Raw genomic sequence first — 21,725 nt, forward strand, 5'->3', positions numbered from 1 at the left:
ACTTTATTTTGTTCGGGTTGGGTTTTTTAAGTGTTATATTCGGGTCGGGTCGGGTTTTTTAAAGTGTGATATTCGGGTTGGGTCGGGTTCGGGTTTAGGGTGAAAAAACCGGACCCGACCCAGAAAAAATATATAATTTTACCTTATATATTTAGGAATAATTACAATAATACCCCTCTATATATAATTTTTTTCAATTAAGTCAATGTTTTTATTAAATAAAAATAAATTTTTTTATTATTTCATGTCGTATTGGGTCGGGTTTCTAATTCATATATTGAATAAAAATAGTTTTTGGTATATTTTTTTGCAACTAATTAACATACTCTGATTGGAATGTATCGAAATATTGTTCTATCTTTTGGTAACTTATTAACATATTTTGATTGCGATTATTTTAACTTATGATGTTTATTAACATGATTTTTATAATTTATTGAAATGAATAATCAATCAATAAAATGAAATTTTAATATATTTTTTTTAAATTTTATAATATATTACTACATATTTTGTGTTGACTCTTTAGCAGCCAAAAGTTTCACAACTTAAACCCACTTTTATCTTCTAATTTATTTTTAAACACCCCCCCCCCCAAATAACCAAATAACACAATTCCATTTTTATGTTTTATTATTTATATTTATTTTCAAATTTTCATCCTTATTAATTCTAACAACATTAAAGAAATATTAATTAATCCTTTTCTCTAACCTAGGTTTCATCTCGATATTTTTGTGTCGTCTTCTTCTTTCTCTTTGATTTTTGTTTAATCGACAACGACATTAATATTAATGTAGGTTGTCGACCGTCGGTTATTATTAGTTACTTTGTTTTTTCATACTATGTCATTTGTTTTCCTTTTTTCCTTGCATGTTTTTAATTTTGAATAAGAATTCACTTCCTTATGCATGTTCTTTTCAACTCTTGTGATAAATTCCTTATAATTTTTTGTATGTTTTCGCATGCATTTGCAGTTGTTTTAGTTCTCTCACAAAAACTCTCACAATATTTATTTTCTGATTAGTTTATCGGTGGTCACATATAGTTAGATCCCCTCTTTGATAAAATGTTGTTTGTCGATATAATTAGAATTGTGTAGCAAAACAACCTGCTAGATAATTTGGTTCACTCATCACTCCTTTATCATTTTGTAAGGTGTATCGTTCGACAGAGACAATAAATTTTTATGAAGGTTATTAGGTTCTTTTGATGTTAGTCGTCATTCTTATGGGAATGTTTCATTTCGCTTCATATCTTTAGGTTTAATATTTTTATTGAGTTTTTCGATGACTATTATCCTCATTTTTCTCTATATGTGTGGGTGCGTTGTAATTTATGATTCATTTCAAAAAAATTATTAATGAAATCAAATTAGTCATTGTTAAAAAATCTAACAATATTGTTATCAAACTGTAAATCTATATTTATTTTTGAAAATATAATATATCTCATCATTATACATAATATTTACTTGTTTATTTTTAAAATTCTATCAAAACTCAAACTTTATTAAAAAAAAGTTTAATTAACCCAAAATTTAAAATAACACCAGATTTATAATTGTTTAACTGAAGTTTTAAATTTGAAATTTAAAAAATATAGTAATGCTAAATAGTTACTAAAGAGAATAATAATCTTTTAAAATCTTATCTATATGAAATAATTAATCATTATTTAAATCATTAATATAGGATTCATGTACAAAGAAAAGAAAACCAGCCCACTAAAGATACCAATCAACTTCCAAAAGCAAACTATCTTTTATTTTTTTATTTTTTTATCTTTCTCTAAATTTGTTTTCTTTTGTAGTTTTTGGACAAAGTAGTAAAATCAAAAATGAAAAATCAGGTAGTCATGTAGCTTGTTAGCTAGAAAAGTTAAGTGAAGGGCAGGGTATCACATGGAAAGACTTTTGTTTCTCTCTGAACACTTTCATCTTCTATCCTTCTCTCACGTTTTATTCTTTACTCGTCTATTTTAAAAGGACGTCTTCAGTTATTTTAAGCGGTATATCTAAAAATATTTTTTAATATATATATTAATAATATAAAGTTTTTTTTAGAAAATAAATATCAATAAAATTTTAAAATAGATATAATCAGTAAAATAAATAAAATCAAAGTTTATTATAAGCACGAACATGGTCCGCTGACTATTTCCCTATAACAAGTTTAGTATTATACTTTTGGAAGGATTTTTCTCGTTTATGGAGAAATGTGTAAAATTAAAAAAGAAAGTCTTAAGATTCAATTTAGTCCTTGAGTTATATCCCCCATTTTACTTTGACGTTTTAGTTCTTTTTAACACTCAAACTATTATTCTATCTTTTTAGCGATATATAGATATATATATGGTTAGGATCCACTTACACCTAGTGTAAATTTTTTAATTTTACACATTTTTAGGATAGTTGGATGAGGAAAATTCAAAGGATGAGATTAACTCCTTTTTTTTCCAGTGAATCTTCACATTTCCTACTATTAATCTCAGCCTTTTTTTTTCCCTCATACAACGATTCTAAAAATATGTAAAACTAAAATGTTTTACATTATGTAATTGGATCATGCCCCATATATATATATATATATATATAGGGTAAATTGCATCATTCCTCATTGAAATATACTATTTCTCTTATTTTACTCACTGTACTTTCAATTTATCGAATTTACTCACTGAACTTTCAAATTGATCATGTTTTGATCATTCTAAATTATTTTATAATTATTTCTATATGACATGGTTTTTAATTATTTAATATAAAATAATATAAAATATAAAATAAAAATAGAAGGTAGTCGGAGGATACCATCGAACGTCGTAGATGGTGGTCGTTCGGTGTCAAATTTCATGGGTCACTTCGTCTCGACACTCTGAGTCAGGATTCACCCTCCATTTTGTCATAACTTGCTCTGAAGTCCACAAATTAGAGATCAAAAGTGAGTAAACTGAAACGTGTCAGTCAAGATTCATGGGTTTTGGGACATTTTTTGGTGAAATAATCACCAGATTCGGACTCAGGGGTCGAGATGAACAAAACCTATGAAATTTGGGACCGAATGACCACTACTATGGCAGTCGACGATGGCATCCAACCACCTTCTGTTTTTATTTTATATTTTCAATTATTTTATTCTAAATAATAATAAAATACCACTTCATACAATAATAATAATAAATTAATTCAGAATGATAAAAACATGAGTAATTCAAAAGTTTATTGAGTAAATTAGAAAAATTAAAAATAAGATAAGTATAGTTCAATAAAGAAAAATGTATTTTACTCATATTATAATGTCAATCAATAAAGATATGATATGTGACGAAGGATTTCATTCGTAACGTGAATAAAATAACTATATGGCTAGGGATGGCAAACGGGCGGGTCGGGTGCAGATACCCCCTCCCCCATCCTCATACTCACCTAATATTTTTCAATCCACCACCCGCCCACCACCCATGATGGGTACAAATTTTCAAATTCACACCCGCCCACGCGGGTATATTTTTAAATCCATCCCCACACCCACTACCCACTAGCGACATACCCATCTAGACCCGCCTGACAGCAAACTAATGGGATGTTGGAGTTGGTTCCCAGACAGTTCGTGATGGGGTAGCAGCGCATGCTTCAATTTGTTAGAGGAGTAGCTCTACGAATGTTATGGAGACAGATTGTAGGGAGCATGTAGTCGCAGAGCTGGATTGTTGTGTTGCTTTCGATGTTAATGCTCATAGTGCGCCTAATATGGGTTTTGAGGGGCTAAAGAACATGGAAACTACTGCTTTTGATGTTAATGCTTATAGTACGACTAATTTGTGTTTGGATGGGCAGCATGGGCTAAAGAACATGGAAAGTGACGTGGTTAGTGGGATTATGGGTTTAATCAAAGAGCCGAATATTTTCCTAATTAAAGACCAGATTAAAGACTAAATATCCTTAATATTTGGATAAATTATATGTTATATATTATACAATATTAAAATTTATAAATTAGTCTCTAAAATTACACCTAAATTTATAATGGTCCAAAATTTAATAGATATTTAGCTGGGTGGGCGGATGTGGGGCGGGCGGATGCGGGCCAGGCGGATGCGGGGCGGGTAATGTCTCAAACCCATTACCCGCCCACCACCCACGACGGGTACCACTTTATAAATCCACACCCGCCCACTACCCGCTAAAATTATACCCATCCCCGCTCCAATTGGAGCGGATGCGGTGCGGAATCCACGAAACTGTACCCGTTTGTCATCCATATATATGGCCATTATTATTAGCTTGTATTGTCATTTTTAACACAATTTAACTTTTTAATAAAAATTGAGACAAAAATCATCGTTTAAGTATTGTTATGGATAAAAAAGGTATAATAACAAAATTAGTCCCCTAACATTTATTAGATTGATCATTGTTTGTTGTTACTCTATTTTGAAGCATTTTGCCCTCCAACATCTCATTTTAGGGTAAAAAGACCTATAACGTTTGACTAAATAATCACTTAGACCCTTTTTCTTTTATTATGGAGAATTTTGGCCTCCCAATAACAATTAATTTTAGGGTAAAAAGACATATATTTTGAAGCATTAATCATTTGTTAACTAATGGTTTACATCTACAGAGGGGTTTTAATGTCCTAAAATGAAACGTTGGGGTCATAATGTTCCAAAAAAGAATAAAGGCCAAAATAATAAATTTGATAAATGTTGAGCTTATTTTTTGTATTATGCCTAAAAAAATGTTTAAATACTAAATTTTGAAAGGAATAAAATTGAGGACTAAAGCTGAACCTCTAACATATACAGAAGGCGCAGATCATGAAGCACGCCTTCCATGGGAAATGTTGATATGGCGCCACGTGAGAAGGCGTGTTTCAAGGGGCATGCCTTCCAAGGTTCACATCATCCCTCAAAGCATTTAAAATAACATGCTTTAAAAAAATTAAAAAAATTAAAAAAATTAAAAAAAATTAAAAAAAATTAAAAAAAAAATTAAACTATAGGGACTAATATCATAATTTAATACATAGTAGTTCCATAAGTTGAAGAGTTTAATGGGGTTTTATATAGGAATATTATAGTGTTTAGGTTGTGTTTTTTGACAATGTGGGATAAACATAGTAGTTCCATAAGTTGAAGAGTTTAATGGGGTTTTATATAGGAATATTATAGTGTTTAGGTTGTGTTTTTTGACAATGTGGGATAAAAGTTAAAATGTGTATTCAATTACTTTTTTATCTTTATATCTAATAAATCTACTTATACACTATTGTTAACTCATTTGGGATCTCCCCTTTAAAAATTGTTGAAGCTCATATACCTAATCAATTTTTTGATTAGTAGAAAGCAACAATCTTGATTATCATAACGTGAAAAAATACTTTTAGGTGCTTCTTAAAGATGTGTTAGACTCTTAAGCTTGCCAATTTCAGAAAGAATAACTTCTTGTAGCTTATTCCATCTCAAATTACTACAACAAAAACATATAATTAAATAAATTACATGAAAATTACCCATTATCTCATAATCTAAATTTAAAATAAAAGAACATACAATATTTAAAGCGTTTGAGACACCAGAATATAATTAATTTTATATTCGGTCTTACATAAGTATACCGTTTTCTCTTTGATATACATCAGCTTAACATTTAATTTAGTATAAACCTTAATAATAAATATTAATATAATGTAATTATTTAAATACATTAATATATAAAAAATATCTAATATTAATTAATGTAAACCTTAATAATGAATATTAACCTAATGTAATTTAACAATAGTGTATAAGTAGATTCATTAGATATAAAGATAAAAAGTTAAGAAATACACCTTTTAGTTTTTATCTCACATTATCAAGAAATACAACCTATACACTCCAATATGTCAATATAAGCTAACTCCATTAAACTCTTTAATTCATGTAACTAATATGTATTAAGTTACGATGTTAATTTCTATAATTTTATTTTCTTAAAGTATATTTTTTTAAAATGTTTTGAGGGATGCAGTAGATTTTGGAAGGTGTGCCCCTTGAAACACACCTTCTCACGTGACGCCATGTCAACATTTCCCATGGAAATAGTATTTTATGATTCGCACCTTCCTTTATGTGACGCTAGCTCAGACAAAACCCTGTGAATACACGAATGGTGATTCGTACTTTATCAGAAAGAGTGTTAGGTTGATAATATTAAGAGAGAAAATGCCTGACAAATAATTAATGAGTCTAAATGTGATATTCCTACAATTTTATTTTTGAATTTATATTTCTTTCGGAAAATGGGTCCCATTTATTGAAGGGCATGTGATGTGGGTCCCTCCCTGCGTCAAAAACTAGTATTTTTCATCACCGGTCACAAGCAATTTAAAAATTTTGATCAAAGCTGGAAGTTTTTAGGAAAAGGAATGATGCGTTTAATCAAAGGGCAAACTATGCTAATGAACTTTGGGTTAATTTTTTTCTCATTACCGAGTCAAGTGAATTTTTTTACATATTTTATATAAGAGTAAAGTACATAAATAGTTTCTCAGAGGATCGTTAATTTTTAATAAAAAATAATAAGTTTGAAACATAATAATAGTCAAATGACTATTTTGTAAATTTTAATAGTTAAGAGAATATACAAAATGATATCTCGTGAATAAACGAATAATGATTTACGCTTTATAAAAAAAATGCTAAATTAATAATATTATGATAGAAAATATCTAACAGATAATTAATTAATTTGAGAGTGATATTTCGATCAAATCGGCTTCTTAGTCTAAGTTCCTACAATTTTATTTTGAATTTATATTCATTTCCGACAATGGGTCCCACTTATTTAAGGGCATGTGATGTGGGTCCCTCCATGTTTGTATAAAAAACTAGTCTTTTTCATCAACGGTCACAAACAACTTAAATTTTTTGATCAAAGCTGGAAGACTTTAGGAAAAGGAATGATGCGTTTAATCAAAGTGTAAACTATGCTAATGAACTTTGGGTTAATTTTTTTCTCATTATTGAGTCAAGTTGTTTTTTTTACATATTTTATTTAAGGTTAAAGTAAACAAATAGTTTCTAATTATATGATATTATTTTGTTAAGTAGTAGTCTATTAAAAGTTTCAAAATATTCTTTTAATTATAGGATACTGATTTGTATAGTCTCTCAACTATTAAAATTTACAAAATAGTCATCTGACTATTTATTATATTACAAACTCATCATTTTCTGTTAAAAAATTAACAGTCGTTTGAGTTGGACGTTAACATGCTAACTGAGATATGATAGTCATTTAAAATTTTGAGATCAGAATTTATCATATCTCAGTCAATATGTTAAGGTCCATCTCATACTGTCGTTAAATTTTTAACTGAAAATGACGAGTTTGGAATATAATGAATAGTCAGATGACCATTTTGTAACTTTTAATAATAGAGGGACTCGACAAAGCAGTATCCTACAGTCAATGAACTATTTGTGTAATTTACCCTTTATCTAAATAATATTTAAATCCATTTTATTGATGAAAAAAATACTTGAAAAATAAGATGTGAGGTATAGGGATCTAATATACGACTTTTTGTAAAGGGAATCAATAGAGTATTCAAAATTACATGACTCCACGTATTTAATTCGTTGACTCGTTGATTTGAACAAAATTTATTGGATATTTTTAAATTATTTTAATTTTCAGATTGGGTATTCATCTCGCTATTTTTCAAGAGATTCGAATTGGGTCACAAGTCATAATTTTTTACCTGTTGAGTATTCAGTATCTTTTTTATTTTTATTTCGGATTAATTTTTTTTATTTTTAATTCTCAAATTATTTCACCCGAATATTTTAAATACCTAATTTTTTAAATTATTTTTCCATGTCATTCTAAATTATTTTTTCACCCCAAAACCTTCTAAATTAGTTATATTTCTTTAATTCTATTTTTATATTTCTTTTTAAGTTTTAATTTTGGATTATGTAATTTAGATTTTTAAATTTTATGTTTAGATAATGTAATTTATATTTTATTTTATATAAAGTATGCAATAGAAAAAAAATACAAGAACTATATAGTCTAGTAAATCATCGATGGTGTCAACCAGGTCTTTGTGCTAGAGGCATTTTCGTCCAAAAAAGTTCCTACTTGCTTATATTTCATTTTTCGACACATTTAATCAAAAAGAAAAAGAAAAAAGCATTTTTGACACATTAATGGCTAGAGCTCGTCAAGAGCATTGAAATGAGCTTTTGAATTATGAAAATCAATGGTTGAATTATCCAGAAATCATACTTTAAAATTAGAAATGGAAATGGATATCAAAATATTTCTTAAAACGAAAATTATCTCAAAATATAAACAAAAATGATATAAAAATGGAGAGTTTCCTAAAATGAAAGTGTTGTAAATTTTTAAATGAGATAAAAGTTTTAGGTTATGGGAGAGAATATTAAAATTTTGATATTTTTTTGGGCAATTTTTAGGCTCGTAAACGAACCGAACGTTCAACGAACCGTTCGTGAACAGTTCGAAAGGAAGTTCTCTTATTTATTAAACGAACGAAAATGAACAATATTTTGTGTTCGTTTAATTAAATGTAGCTCTGGTAAAGCTGGTCTTCCTTTAACTATGTTATATTCGTTATTTTTTTCAACTTAAATCAAGATAAAACCATAATCATATTATCTAAAGTAGTTAGACTTTCTATGGAAATATATACTACTGACAAGTAATCACAGTTTATAAGTGAATCCCTGCAATAAGTAACTTAATTTCATTTGAATTTGTCAATCTACTTGATGAGGCTACAAAATGGAACTCAACCGAAGAGTGTGTTTTTTTTTTTGGAGAAATCAATGCCTGTGGATGCTAGCAACATAAATACTTCCACAATATATTACCTTAAATAGAAGTTTCGTGGCAAAATATTGAAGAATGATGAGTTTATTCCAATCAGTTTTCTGTATATGCATTATAAGTATCTATAATTGAGTTGGTGTCTCAAGTCATGTGATACCAACTCGTTGGTGTCTCAAGTCATGTGATACCAACTCGTTGGTGCAATTAAAAAAAAAGCATCAAAATAAAAGAACTAATAGGGATTTTGTTTTTTTACAAAGAATTACTTATTTACTTCTAAAAAACCTATATTTTTTTTAAAAAAAATCCCCACTTAGAGAACTAACCATTTTTTAAAAAAAATCTTGGAATTTTAAAAAAACTTTTTAATTTTTTTTTTCCATTCAATGTGTGTGATGTTCTAGTGTTCTATAATATGATAATAGAAGATATTCAGTATGTTTGAATTGGAATTAGGCCTTACAAATTATTATGTGGTGCACTTTGTCTATTTTCCACTTCTATTACTTGATTAGTAGTACTTTTTGTGGTTATTGTTTCAGGTTGACTGCTTTCATGTCTTGCGTAAGAGTGATCCTCCATTCGTCCCGCCTGCAATATTTATCAAGCAAGGACTTACTTCATTTGTACGTTCTGACAGTTGATCTGATATCGTTGTTTGCCATAAGTTTTGGAGTTCTTAATTGTTCTTCACCTAGTTATCAACTGTTTGTTCTCATGAGAGTTTGTTTTGATCAGTCTTTTGCTGGATTTTACCATTTTAGTATATGTTGCATCATTCTTATACTCTTAATAATATCATTTTATAAAGAACAAAATAGTTCATGTAGATTAAAGTGTCATAAATATCGCAAAGGAAAAGTTTGATCTTTTGAAACTTCATCTGATCTCATTTCATGTATCCATTGTGCTGCACAAAGGAATCATCAAGTGTAATATGTACGTTTTGCTTGCTCAGGGCTTTCTTTTTGGCTGGTCAGCAATTATTTACTGACTTCAGGTTTTAAGACTGTTAAAGTATTCCCTGGATAGAGATCAATAATAGTGCATAAGCTATTAACCCCATTAATGATTCACTTTATGCTAATTTCCATTTCTTCATTTCAGTAATCGACACTTTTCTTGTAACACGGAAATGGATATTTCTATATTGCCAGTTGGTATGGGCACTTGGGTGGAAATGTACCTTATTTCTCATCTATGGTTGTGTTTGAAATTGGATTACTTGGATTTTTTTTTATATTGATCAACAACTCCATTTTCCCCGGTATGAACATTGTTTATTAGACATTTAGAATATGTGGCATAATATGCATTTTAAACTGTAATAATCAGTTTCTGTTATGTTTGTTGTTTGTGGTTGTTATGAAATTGATTTGTTCTGTTCAATAGCTTTGTATTTTGGAGTTGCACAAAGCATGTAGCCTTATTGTTTTTGAAATATGTAGCATAAGCTCAAAGAAACTTTTGCATTTTCTTCTTTATTCAGTCTGTGATCTGAGTTTTTTTTTTTCTATTTTTATTAGGTGACATTTGTAGTTACCCATTTCAATGATCCGAGGATATCAAGTGCAGATTTAAAGGATCTTCTTCTCCAGTCAATATCAGTCTTGGTGGAGTACAGAGAGTATTTGGCAGCTTTTGAAAACAAAGAAGTGGCCAAACAGAGAATGCCAAAGGCATTATTGTCAGCATTTGATAACCGATCTTGGATTCCGGTTACAAAACATTATTTTACGTCTCTGCAAAGGTTATGGGTTTGGTTCTTCAAAGCATCATCCTCAGTTATTTTCAGGTGAATAGTGTGAAACATTCATTACTAGTGCTTCTTATCCATCTTTTCATCTGAAATTACTTATCTTTCTAACTTTTCCCTGGGCCCCCTATATTTTTATAGAGATTTATGCGTGAAGCTTGCATCTCTGATGAAGAGTTGTTCTCGGCTTTTCTCATCGTCTATTTAACACTCTCAGATGGACAATGACTGAATTCTCAGTTTCCATTCGGGAAATGCAAGAAAAATACCACGTATGATTATGCTTTCATTTGAACAAATATATTCTTTTGTTATGTAAAGTCTTTTGGAGGTTGTGTATTTATGCTTCTCGTATATATACTATTTTTTATCTGGACTTACATCTTTCCAGACTTGTATATGCATTGTTGACCATTTTTCTACAATTTTCATAAAGTAGACAACGAAATGAAAATGGTTACACAAATGTTCATGGCAAAAAAGCCGACAATGCATAGTTCCTAACCATGAAACTGAATTGCTGTTATAAAACGCTACTACCATTTCCAGATTGGAACAGGTTTATAAGGTAAATGTATGGGATCCAGAGATTGTAATACTTGTCGCCGTCTTTTCTTGTTGCCTAGCATGTCATGGTCTCTCAAATCCAAATACTTGTCAAAAAGGTGAATTTATAAACATGCTTTCTTCATCCTCTAATTTTATAAAGGAATCTAACAGGATCGCTAGTAATTTAGTTCTACTTGAAAACATAGCTTGGATGTTTTTTCTTTGTATTTCATGGATGGCTTGAGATGTAAGATGTACAGGTGAATTTGGAGAGAATGTTGATGATACTGAGGAGCATTTTAGGTAAAAGGTCTGAGACAACAATGACCGGGGCAGGCAAAGAACTTTATTTTAGACGAATCATCTGGAAAATATTGCAGATAGAAAAGGGAAATGATTTTTTTTTTCTTGAATTGCTAGAAATGCTGGTCATTGTGAATTCTGGTGGTTCAAAGATGGTCGGATAACATTAAGGTTAAAAAAGTCGTCAATGGTGGGTTCCAGTTTGAAGTTTTGTGTTATAGCTTGCTAAAGTTTAACTGTTTGGCCTTATATATTTGCTACCTAGCATCTGCAAGATTGTAAATTATTTGCATTACTTTGTCATAGAATTGAAGTTATAGTTCTTTCATCACAGGAAAAATGACTACTTATGCATATCCCATTTAAGTTGATGGTTATAACATTTTGTCAGCATGCAATGTAAATTCCCTATGTGAGGATATCCCCAGCCTTTTCATTTGATTTGAACTCATCTTCCTTGGGATCTATATTTGATGTTCTACACCTGCTTTTGCAGGTACTGGAGTTTCAGCAGAGGAAATGCTGTGTCATATTTGATCTCTCGTGTAATCTTGCAAGGGTATTGGAGTTTTGTACCCATGAGATCCCTCAAGCATCGTTTCTGATAAATTGATGTTGAAATTTATTTCATGTTTGGGCTCATACCCCTTGTCCTAATGGAAGGTTACATTTTCTATATCTTTGGAGTTATCTCGATATGCTTTCGCCCTTCATGATGTGTTTAAGTTATGATTTTCTTTTTCTATTCCATTTCCAGTTATATGTAAGTCAATGGTGTTTGATTCGGAAAAAAACTTTTGGTTCAATTTAATCATGTATAATATATATAATATTGTTGATGGAAAAAATTGTTTTGATGGTAATAGAACGATTTACCATTTTAGTTTGGACACAAAATCGTAGTTGGTGATTATGTGATGGTTGATATTTATATTTTTTGTTTCTGTAAGAAGGGAAAAGAGGTAGAAGTAGAGATGATTGTTTTAGATCCTTCTCTTAATCTTGATTAAGAGGTTTTATAGTGACCTCCAATACTGGTGATAAATCACGATCGTGATAGTTATTTGTAGGTTGGCAGATTCAAAGAGGTGTCAAGAAGTCGCGACTTCCCAAGAGGTGCAGAGCACTTGAGATTTTATGTTCGGAGATGTTCTATAGGGGCTTTAACCAAGGAGTTCTCTAGAGGTCTTATCTTGATGTACGAAGAATGATCTTACATAGGAGATGTTCTATAGGGGCTTTAACCAAGGAGTTCTCTAGAGGTCTTATCTTGATGTACGAAGAATGATCTTACATAGGAGATTCAGAGGATGTACATCGCTTGTCTTCCTTTGTCAAGGGAATGCCATAAAGCGACTTATTATGTGACTTGTGCGTGCATATATACCTAGCATTAAACGAGTTATTTTTCGGAAACCCTCATGATGATTATTTTTGAATGATTGGGGATTGTACATGTATCGTTGCTTGATTGGTGTAATGAAGGGACTTGATATTTCAATCATCGGGTAGACATTACGTTCTTTGGTTATCTAAGAGAAAAGTTAGGACAACATCCTCAATTTTCATTTGTATTGATTTTTGACTTACCTTGTTCTCTTCAATATTTCACTGTTTACTTTTTGGGTTTTCCTATTGCAATGACAAAGAATGTTGCGATGGCAACAAAAAAATTAAAGAAGAGATTAAAGTAAATAGATCGTCTCCAATGGACGGTGACATTTTTATGTCCAAGACTAGTCGAAATGAGGTCAAAATTGAGTCATTGTTGTTGTGGGATAATTTTGAGATCGAGTTTGATCTCTCTCGGAGCCATATTGCATGAACAATTGTAGTGACGTTTCCAGTGAGGATAAGGAGTGGTTTTACCTTCCTTTGTTTTCTCCGGAGGTCAGGTTCCATCTTCCGACACACGATTTTGTGAAAGAAATGCTAAATAATTATGAGAAAATTTTGTGTCAATTGGTTTGAGTTTCTTAATGGATCATTATTGATTATTTTATTATGTTCTGGTGTCGGAAGTGGGCGCCCTCGATTTCCGTTTATGTATCATGTTGAAAATTCAATATTAGCCTAAATAAGTTCACACCTAAATTAATTTGATGTCATTGCTTACATCAATTTAGTTTTGATGTATTGCTTACATCAATTTAGTTAGGTGAAAATTAAGTATTTTTCTAATGTTTTAATTTCAATAGTTTAGATTATTTAGTGCTTATTTTAATGAGTAGTTTAGATCGTTTCTTGTAACCTATAAATACCCTACTTGTATTTGAGTTTTATCATCCAACAATCAAAGCTTAATTATAAGCATTTGAAAGCTTTCTTAAGAATTCTTCCCTTTTGCAATTTTGTGAGATTATTCTAAAGAGAGTTTTTCTTCTTCTCGATCAATTAGAGTTTTTACTCTATTTTGATTCAACAATTGGTATCCGAGCCACGTTTTTAAGGTTTCTTGAAATTCCAAGTATGCTCTGTGACTGCAGTTTTTAACTGATCTTCCACATCAGAAAAGATTTCTTGAGATTATTGTCGGGGTTATTACAAACCTTGTGGAGCTTCTTTGTGCTTAGAGTAATTTAGTACTCTGCACATTTGTTACTCAAGCTTGTTTGGTGTAGTCAAAGCTTTGCCGTTAAGATGGGTGATCTTCAAGTAGTTGGAGGAATCAAGAAGCTCAACAACAAAAATTACAACACGTGGGTAACATGTATGGAGTTATACTTACAAGGTCAAGACCTTTGGGAGGTTGTCGGTGGTGGTGAAGTTACACAACCGGCGGCAGAAGATGCCACTGGCATCTTGCGAAAGTGGAAAATTAAAGCAGGCAAAGTAATGTTTGTTTTAAAGACCACAATTGAAGAATAAATGTTGGAGCACATCCGGGATGCTAAAACACCAAAGGAAGCATGGGATATTTTTGTTACACTCTTTTAGAAGAGGAACGATACAAAATTGCAATTTCTCGAGAATAAACTTCTATCAATGGCGCAACGCGACATGACGGTTACCCAATACTTTCACAAGGTGAAGTCGATATGCCACACAATTTTAGAATTAGATCCGAAAGCTGCTATTGGGGAAGCCATGATAAAAAGAATAATTGTCCATGGTTTGAGACCCGAATATCGAGGGTTTGTTGCCACTGTACAAGGATGGCCGACATAAACATCGCTTGTTGAGTTCGAAAATTTGCTTGCAGGTCAAAAATCCATGGCCAAGAAAATGGGAGAAGTCTCACTGAAAGGTGAAGAGGAAGCGCTCTACACCAGCAAAAGAAGTGGCACTTTTCAGCGGTATACTGACAGTGGATCTAAAAAAGATAGTGGCAAGGTGAAAAATTACCAAGGAAAGGGAGGCCCTCATTCAGGGGGAGCTTCCAAGAATCACGGTAATAGTAGAAAGTTCGATGACAAGTGTTATAATTGTGGGAAGATGGGCCACATGGCAAAAGCCTGTTGGACCAAGAAAAAGCCTGTTGAAAGTAATACTGCTACTTCCAGTTCGAAGGAGAATAGTGAAGATGGTTGGGATGCTGCAGCGTTATTTGCTACGGAGGAAGAAGAATTAGCTCTCACGGTAACAACACCAGAACAGATTGACTACAAGAATGATTGGATTGTAGATTCGGGCTGCTCAAATCTTATACTGGGTGACAAACAGAAGTTACAAAACTTGTCTGAGTACAATGGAGGTCGCGTGGTGGTGACAACTGACAACTCAAGGTTACCGATAACTCACATCGGTGAGACGATAGTTACGCCTCGATATAATACTAACCAGGTATAACTCCAAGATGTTTACCATATCCCAGGAATGAAGAAAAATTTGCTATATGTGGCTCAACTAACATCATCAGGCCATTATGTCTTATTTGGTCCCTAAGACGTGAGGTTTATCGTGACGTCAAAATCTCATAAACACCAACAATGGAGGGACGACATTTGGAGTCAATTTACGTGATGTCAGCAGAGTCTGCATATGTAGACAGGACAAAGAAAAATGAGACATCAGATCTATGACACATGCGGTTAGGTCACATTAGCTATTCCAAGCTAAGTGTGATGGTGAAGAAGTCGATGCTTAAGGGGCTTCCTCAACTAGACGTGAGAACAGACACGGTCTGTGCGGGATGTCAGTATGGTAAAGCACACCAATTATCATATGACGAGTCGAAGTTAAAGCAAAAGAACCGTTGGAGTTTATTCACTCTGATGTGTTCAGACCGGTTAAGAAACAGTCAATTAGCGATATACGGTACATGGTAACATTCATTGACGATTTCTCCAGATATGTGAGAGTTTTCTTTATAAAAGAAAAATCTAACACTTTACCAAAGTTTAAAAAGTTCAGAGACTCAGCTGAAGGAGAAGTGGGAAAGAAGATATGTTGCTTGCGCACAGACAACGAAGGAGAATATAGATCAAACGAGTTCTCTCAATACCTAAGGGAATGTCGAATACGTCATCAGTACACTTGTGCCAACACGGCAGAACAGAATGGTGTAGCGGAAAGAAAAAATCGGCATCTTGCAGAAATTTGTCGAAGTATGCTGCATGCAAAGAATGTACCTAGAAGTTTTTGGGCTGAAGCAATGAGGGCTGCAGCCTTTGTGATCAACAGACTTTCTCAACCAAGGTTAGGATTTGTTTCACCCTTTGAGAAACTATGGAACATAAAACCTACAGTTAGCTACTTTTGAGTATTTGGTTGTGTATGTTATGTGTTTGTTCCTGATCATTTACGGAGCAAATTTGACAAGAAAGTTGTTAGATGTATCTTTTGTGGGATATGACAGCCAGATAAAGGGGTATAAATGTTGTGTTCCAATTAATGGAAGATACTACACGTCACGAAATGTGTTATTTGATGAAGCATCTTCTTGTTGGTCCTCAGAGAAGGAGGTGTTGCCAGATTCGAGAGAATTTGGAGACAAGCTACAAAAAAAGATGGGGGAGCATGTTGTTCAACTCCAAATAAGTTCAGATGAATCAGAAGATTCAAATGGCGATGATGTCGAACAAAGAGTGACTCAGAATCCTTGGCAAACTGGCGTGTATCAACAACCAAACAAAGAATGTGGACCCAATGAAACAAAAGAATCAATTCCACAATCTCAACTCCAAAGGTCAACAAGAATACGAAGGCCAAATCCCAAATATGTCAATGCATCCATAATTGAAGAAGTAACAGAGCCTGAGATGTTCAAATAAGCATCGTTGAGTTCTGAGTGGATGATAACTATGAAAGAAGAGATCGATGCACTTCAGCAAAATCAAACTTGGGATCTTGTACCAAAGATAAAATATGTGAAGCACATATCTTGCAAATGGGTTTACAAGATAAAGCGCCGTCCAGATAGGTCAATCGAGAGGTACAAGGCACGATTGGTAGATCGTGGTTTCTCTCAACAGTATGGACTAGACTATGATGAAACATTTAGTCCAGTGGTAAAAATTACAACCATACGAGTCCTACTTGCACTTGCAGCCAACAAAGACTGGAATTTGTGGCAGATGGATGTGAAGAATGCTTTTCTTTATGGGGAGCTAGATCGAGAGATCTACATGACCCAACCAATGGGTTTTCAGAGTCAAGATCATCCTGAGTATGTGTGTAAGCTGCGAAAAGCACTCTACGGATTGAAACAAGCACCTAGGGCGTGGTATGGTAAGATTGCTGAATTTCTAACAAAAAGTGGTTATTCAGTAACACCTGCAGATTCTAGCTTGTTTGTCAAAGTCAATGAAGGTAAGCTAGCTATCGCGCTAGTGTACGTGGATGACTTGATCATAACCGGTGATGATGAGGCAGAAATTCTTCAGACAAAGGAGAGTTTATCAGTTCGTTTCCAGATGAAGGAACTTGGACAACTTAAGCACTTCCTTGTCTAGAGGTTGATCACACACATGAATGAATATTTCTGTGTCAACAGAAATATGCTAAAGATTTGTTGAAGAGGTTTGGAATGCTCGAATGCAAGTCAACTTCAACGCCAATGGAACCAAATGTCAAAATTTGTGCACATGAAGGAAAAGATTTGGAAGATGCAACAATGTATCGATAATCGGTAGGTAGTCTGATCTACTTAACTTTGACTCGACTTGACATTTCTTATGCAGTTGGTGTGATGAGTCGATATATGCAAAATCCAAATAAGCCTCATTTGGAAGTAGTTCGACGAATACTGAGATATGTGAAGAGTACAATTGACTATGGTCTTTTGTACAAGAAAGGTGAAGATTGCAAGTTAGTTGGTTATTGTGATGCTGATTATGCAGGAGATCATGACACCAGGAGATCAACAACTGGGTATGTGTTTAAGCTTGGCTCCAGAACAATTTCTTGGAGTAGTAAGAGACAACCAACGGTATCATTGTCAACCACTGAAACTGAGTATCGAGCTGCAGCAATGGCAGCTCAAGAGAGTACATGGTTGATACAGTTGATGAGTAATCTATATCAACCAGTAGATTATGCAATTTCGTTGTATTGTGACAACCAATCGGCAATTCGGCTAGCGGAGAATCCTATTTTTCATGCAAGAACTAAACATGTGGAAGTACAATACCACTTTGTTAGGGAAAACGTTTTGCAAGAAGAGATTGAGATGAGGCAAATCAAGACAGATAGCAAATTGTTGACTTGTTTACAAAAAGCTTGAGTGTTGGAAAGTTTGAACATTTCCGTCGTCAGCATGACGTGATTCAAAGAATGGAGGCTAACATTGAGGGGGAGTGTTGAAAATTCAATATTAGCCTAAATAAGTTCACACCTAAATTAATTTGATGTCATTGATTACATCAATTTAGTTTTGATGTCATTGCTTACATCAATTTAGTTAGGTGAAAATTAAGTATTTTTCTCATGTTTTAATTTCAATGGTTTAGATTATTTAGTGCTTATTTTAATGAGTGGTTTAGATTGTTTCTTGTAACCTATAAATACCCTACTTGTATTTGAGTTTTATCATCCAACAATAAAAGCTTAATTATAAGCATTTGAAAGCTTTCTTAAGAATTCTTCCCTTTTGCAATTTTGTGAGATTATTCTAAAGAGAGTTTTTCTTCTTCTCGATCAATTAGAGTTTTTACTCTATTTTGATTCAACATATCATGTTTATTTTGAACAACCAGTAACCAAATTAACTCAAAATCATACATATATATTTCTGTTTAATTAGTTAATATACACATATTAACAATTATTAAGTAAATAATACTTAAGAGTAAGCACGCGATTAATTAAAACATGCTTGAAAATTAGGCCAGACAAGTGAATACAATTAAAACATGGTTTTTCGGGGGTGAATTGGTGCTTCTGTAACTTCTCCTCGGTTTCCAGTGTCGTTTAATGGTAGTTGGGTGGGTTACTTTGAGGGGAAGAAAGGGGTAAGACATGGTGACCCGTTGTCACCGTACCTCTTTATGATGGTGATGAATGCTCTCTCTTAACTATTGGACCTTGTTTCTCAGAATGGGGTATTTCGATTTCACCCCAAGTGTAGAAAGGTTAATTTTACTCACTTGTACGTTGCTGAAGACTTGCTCATTTTCTGTCATGGGTCTATTGAATTTGTTGTAGGGTTGTGAGTGTGTTGGATCAATTTTATGTGATGTCAGGGTTAAGACTTATTGATGCTAAAACAAAAATTTATGCTTGTGGTATGAATGATAATTTGTGTAATGCAATTCATGGGGTTACTGGGTTTTGGCAGGGTAAGCTTCCTGTTAGATACTTTGATGTGCCTTTGGTTACAAAAACGCTTATTGAGAGGGATTGCAGGCCCTTGTTGGACAAGATTAGGATGAAGATTAGGCAGTGGTTGCACAAGAATCTCAGTTATGGGAGCATGTTACAACTTGTGAAAGATGTTCTTTTTAGCATCTTCAACTTTTGGTGTAGGCAACTAGTTTTGCCAAAGGCTGTGATTCAAAAGGTTGTGCAGATATGTATGCGTTTTTTCTGGAAGGGTGATGACTCTCCTACGAAGGGTGTTCGGGTAAGTTGACATCATGTATGTCTTCTTAAGTTTGAGGGGGATTAGGGTTGAAAATTTTATTTTGTCGGAGTAAGATGTTTAGCTTGTTTCTGGTTAGTAATATTTTGGCTAATGACGATTCTCTTTAGGTTGCATGGATTAGTGAATATGTTTTTGAAGGGGATGATTATTGGCATGTTGAATGTAAGTCATTTTAATTGGATTATTAGAAAATTGTTAAAGTTAAGGGTTGTTGTAGGGAGTTTGTTTGGTTCTTATATGAATTGGACTTTGATCAATTGTAGTTGGATTTGGGACAAGTTGAGGGAACGAAGGGCTAGGGTGCAGTGGGAGAGACTGATTTGGTTTCCCTTGCACGTACCTAAGCACTCCATTATTGCTTGGATGGTTTTGTTGAACAGGTTGCCAACGAAGGATAGATTGGCTCGTATGGGGTTGATAAATGATGGTATGTGTTTGTTATGTGGTGAGGAATTGGAAACTAGAGAACATCTGTTTGTTGCTTGTTCATTTTCTTGTCGTTTTTAGGGTGACATTTTGCAGGCGTATAAACTACAGCATATGCGGTTGTTGTGTTGGGATGATTTTGTGCAGTGAGTTGTGAAGAGTTTAAAAGGGAAATCATTGATTGTTTGTGTTCTTAAGACAGTTTGGGTGGGTTTTTGTATAGTACTTGGGAATAACGGAATTATAGGCAATTTAGGGGGGAGTCCGCACAGTGAATGATATTGTGGCTGGTATAAAAGAAATTGTTAGTATAAAGTTGAGTAAATGTTGCATTGATCAAACGGATAGGGTAAATGTGTGGTTATGTGGGGAATGGGGGATCCATTGTTGATCTCTTCACTATAATTATTTACAGCTTTATTGTTACTTTGAATAATATACGAAGAAAATCTGCTTATAAAAAAATAAAAATTATAAGAGTAAATTCATCATTTTATAACATACTTGTTTTTGGATAAGTAGTTTTTATTACCCAAGTAAAAAGATTCAAAGTACAACAATCCTCCCAATTGGAAGAAAAACATAAGTACAAACACAAAGGTTAGTCAATATTTCAATAATTACAAATTCTGGAATTTACATAATTAAGTCTATTGAACTCCTTGTCTTTGATTTTGAATCGAACTAGCTCTTTTATAGACGTGAGGAGTTGATATGCTATTTGAAAATCATACTAAACAATGTCATGCAAAATCTCAACTCAATTGAAGCTTCGAATCAATAGAATTATAAAATATTAATTTCTAAGGACTAAATTATAAAATCTAATAAATTTTAATTCTTTATTCGCGCAAACATCTGTAATGTGTCTTGTTCCAGCTTTTATTAATCGTTGCCAGCTCAGTTCCCATCCAATTATCTAATTCAATACTTTAATCCTTTGGTCGTCGGAATCTACTCTTTCCCACGTCATTTCGATTTTAATTACAATTTTGAGATAATCATCCAACATGGATAGAGTTTTGATTGGTAAATATCAATCTCAAAAGCTAGCATTTATTCAAATAATTTTATCATTTATTGTTATTTGAAATTTAAATCCATTCTGATTTATTATTTAATAGCTAAATATGTTCTCTTAATTTAATTATAAAATGTTTCTTAAAGAGTTTTTTTTATCTTAATAAATCAATTTCTGTTATGATTTTTAGAATATCTTGAAATTTATATTGAAGTTTTAATTTTTTAATCTATAAAAAGTTAATCGATGAGAATGACAAAACACAAGACGTATAACCTTTGCTATTAAATTTATGAATTAATTATAAAACATTTTTAATTATTTTTTAGAAATATAAAAAATACTAGTTTATAAACCTAATGTGTTCTGTATTAGTGAAAAACTTATAAATTATTCATAGTATAAATAAAAATAATATTTCTGCCGTCCTATTATTTTTTATTCAAGATCGATTAATGATAATTATGTAAAAAGTTAATTTAATTACATATAAAATCATGTCATTTAAAAATGAGAGAAATGATAAAATTACCGTTAAAAAGTGATTGATAAATTTATTTTGATAAGATAATATAATAAATGATAAAAAGGAAATATAAATATTATTATTTGTAATTTTTTAATATTATATATTAAATGAATAAATTTAATGAGATGAAATGAATATTATTTTTATTTAAAAATGCATACTATTTATTTGATAGTAAAATTTTCCATAGATAACAACTCTAGAGTATATATAATTTACTTTCCTTTCCACTTTCCTTTTCATTTTCTGTCCTTCACTCCTAACGTAACG

The 21,725-nt window shown here is 32.2% G+C and overlaps 1 protein-coding gene across 1 annotated transcript; it reads left to right on the forward strand.

The window, feature by feature from the left end:
• Nucleotides 1-4,837: 4,837 nt before the first annotated feature.
• On the forward strand, nucleotides 4,838-10,647 carry LOC120159759 (E3 ubiquitin-protein ligase RKP-like). The gene is made up of 4 exons (XM_039170320.1): nucleotides 4,838-4,898; nucleotides 8,590-8,594; nucleotides 9,391-9,474; nucleotides 10,375-10,647. The coding sequence occupies exons 1-4, from the start codon at nucleotides 4,838-4,840 to the stop codon at nucleotides 10,645-10,647; spliced, it is 423 nt and encodes a 140-aa protein (XP_039026251.1).
• Nucleotides 10,648-21,725: the final 11,078 nt, after the last annotated feature.

The sequence above is a fragment of the Hibiscus syriacus genome, unplaced genomic scaffold (genome assembly GCF_006381635.1).
Source record: "Hibiscus syriacus cultivar Baekdansim isolate YM2019G1 unplaced genomic scaffold, ASM638163v2 tig00111372_pilon, whole genome shotgun sequence".
NCBI classification, from domain to species: Eukaryota; Viridiplantae; Streptophyta; class Magnoliopsida; order Malvales; family Malvaceae; genus Hibiscus; species Hibiscus syriacus.

What these genes read in the sequence shown, in the direction of transcription:
- LOC120159759 (XM_039170320.1), top strand. Translation starts at nt 4,838, where the DNA reads ATGGGAAATGTTGATATGGCGCCACGTGAGAAGGCGTGTTTCAAGGGG. An exon ending in AGCAAGGACTTACTTCATTT is followed by an intron (nt 9,475 to 10,374) that starts GTACGTTCTGAC and finishes TATTTTTATTAG; the next exon opens with GTGACATTTGTAGTTACCCA.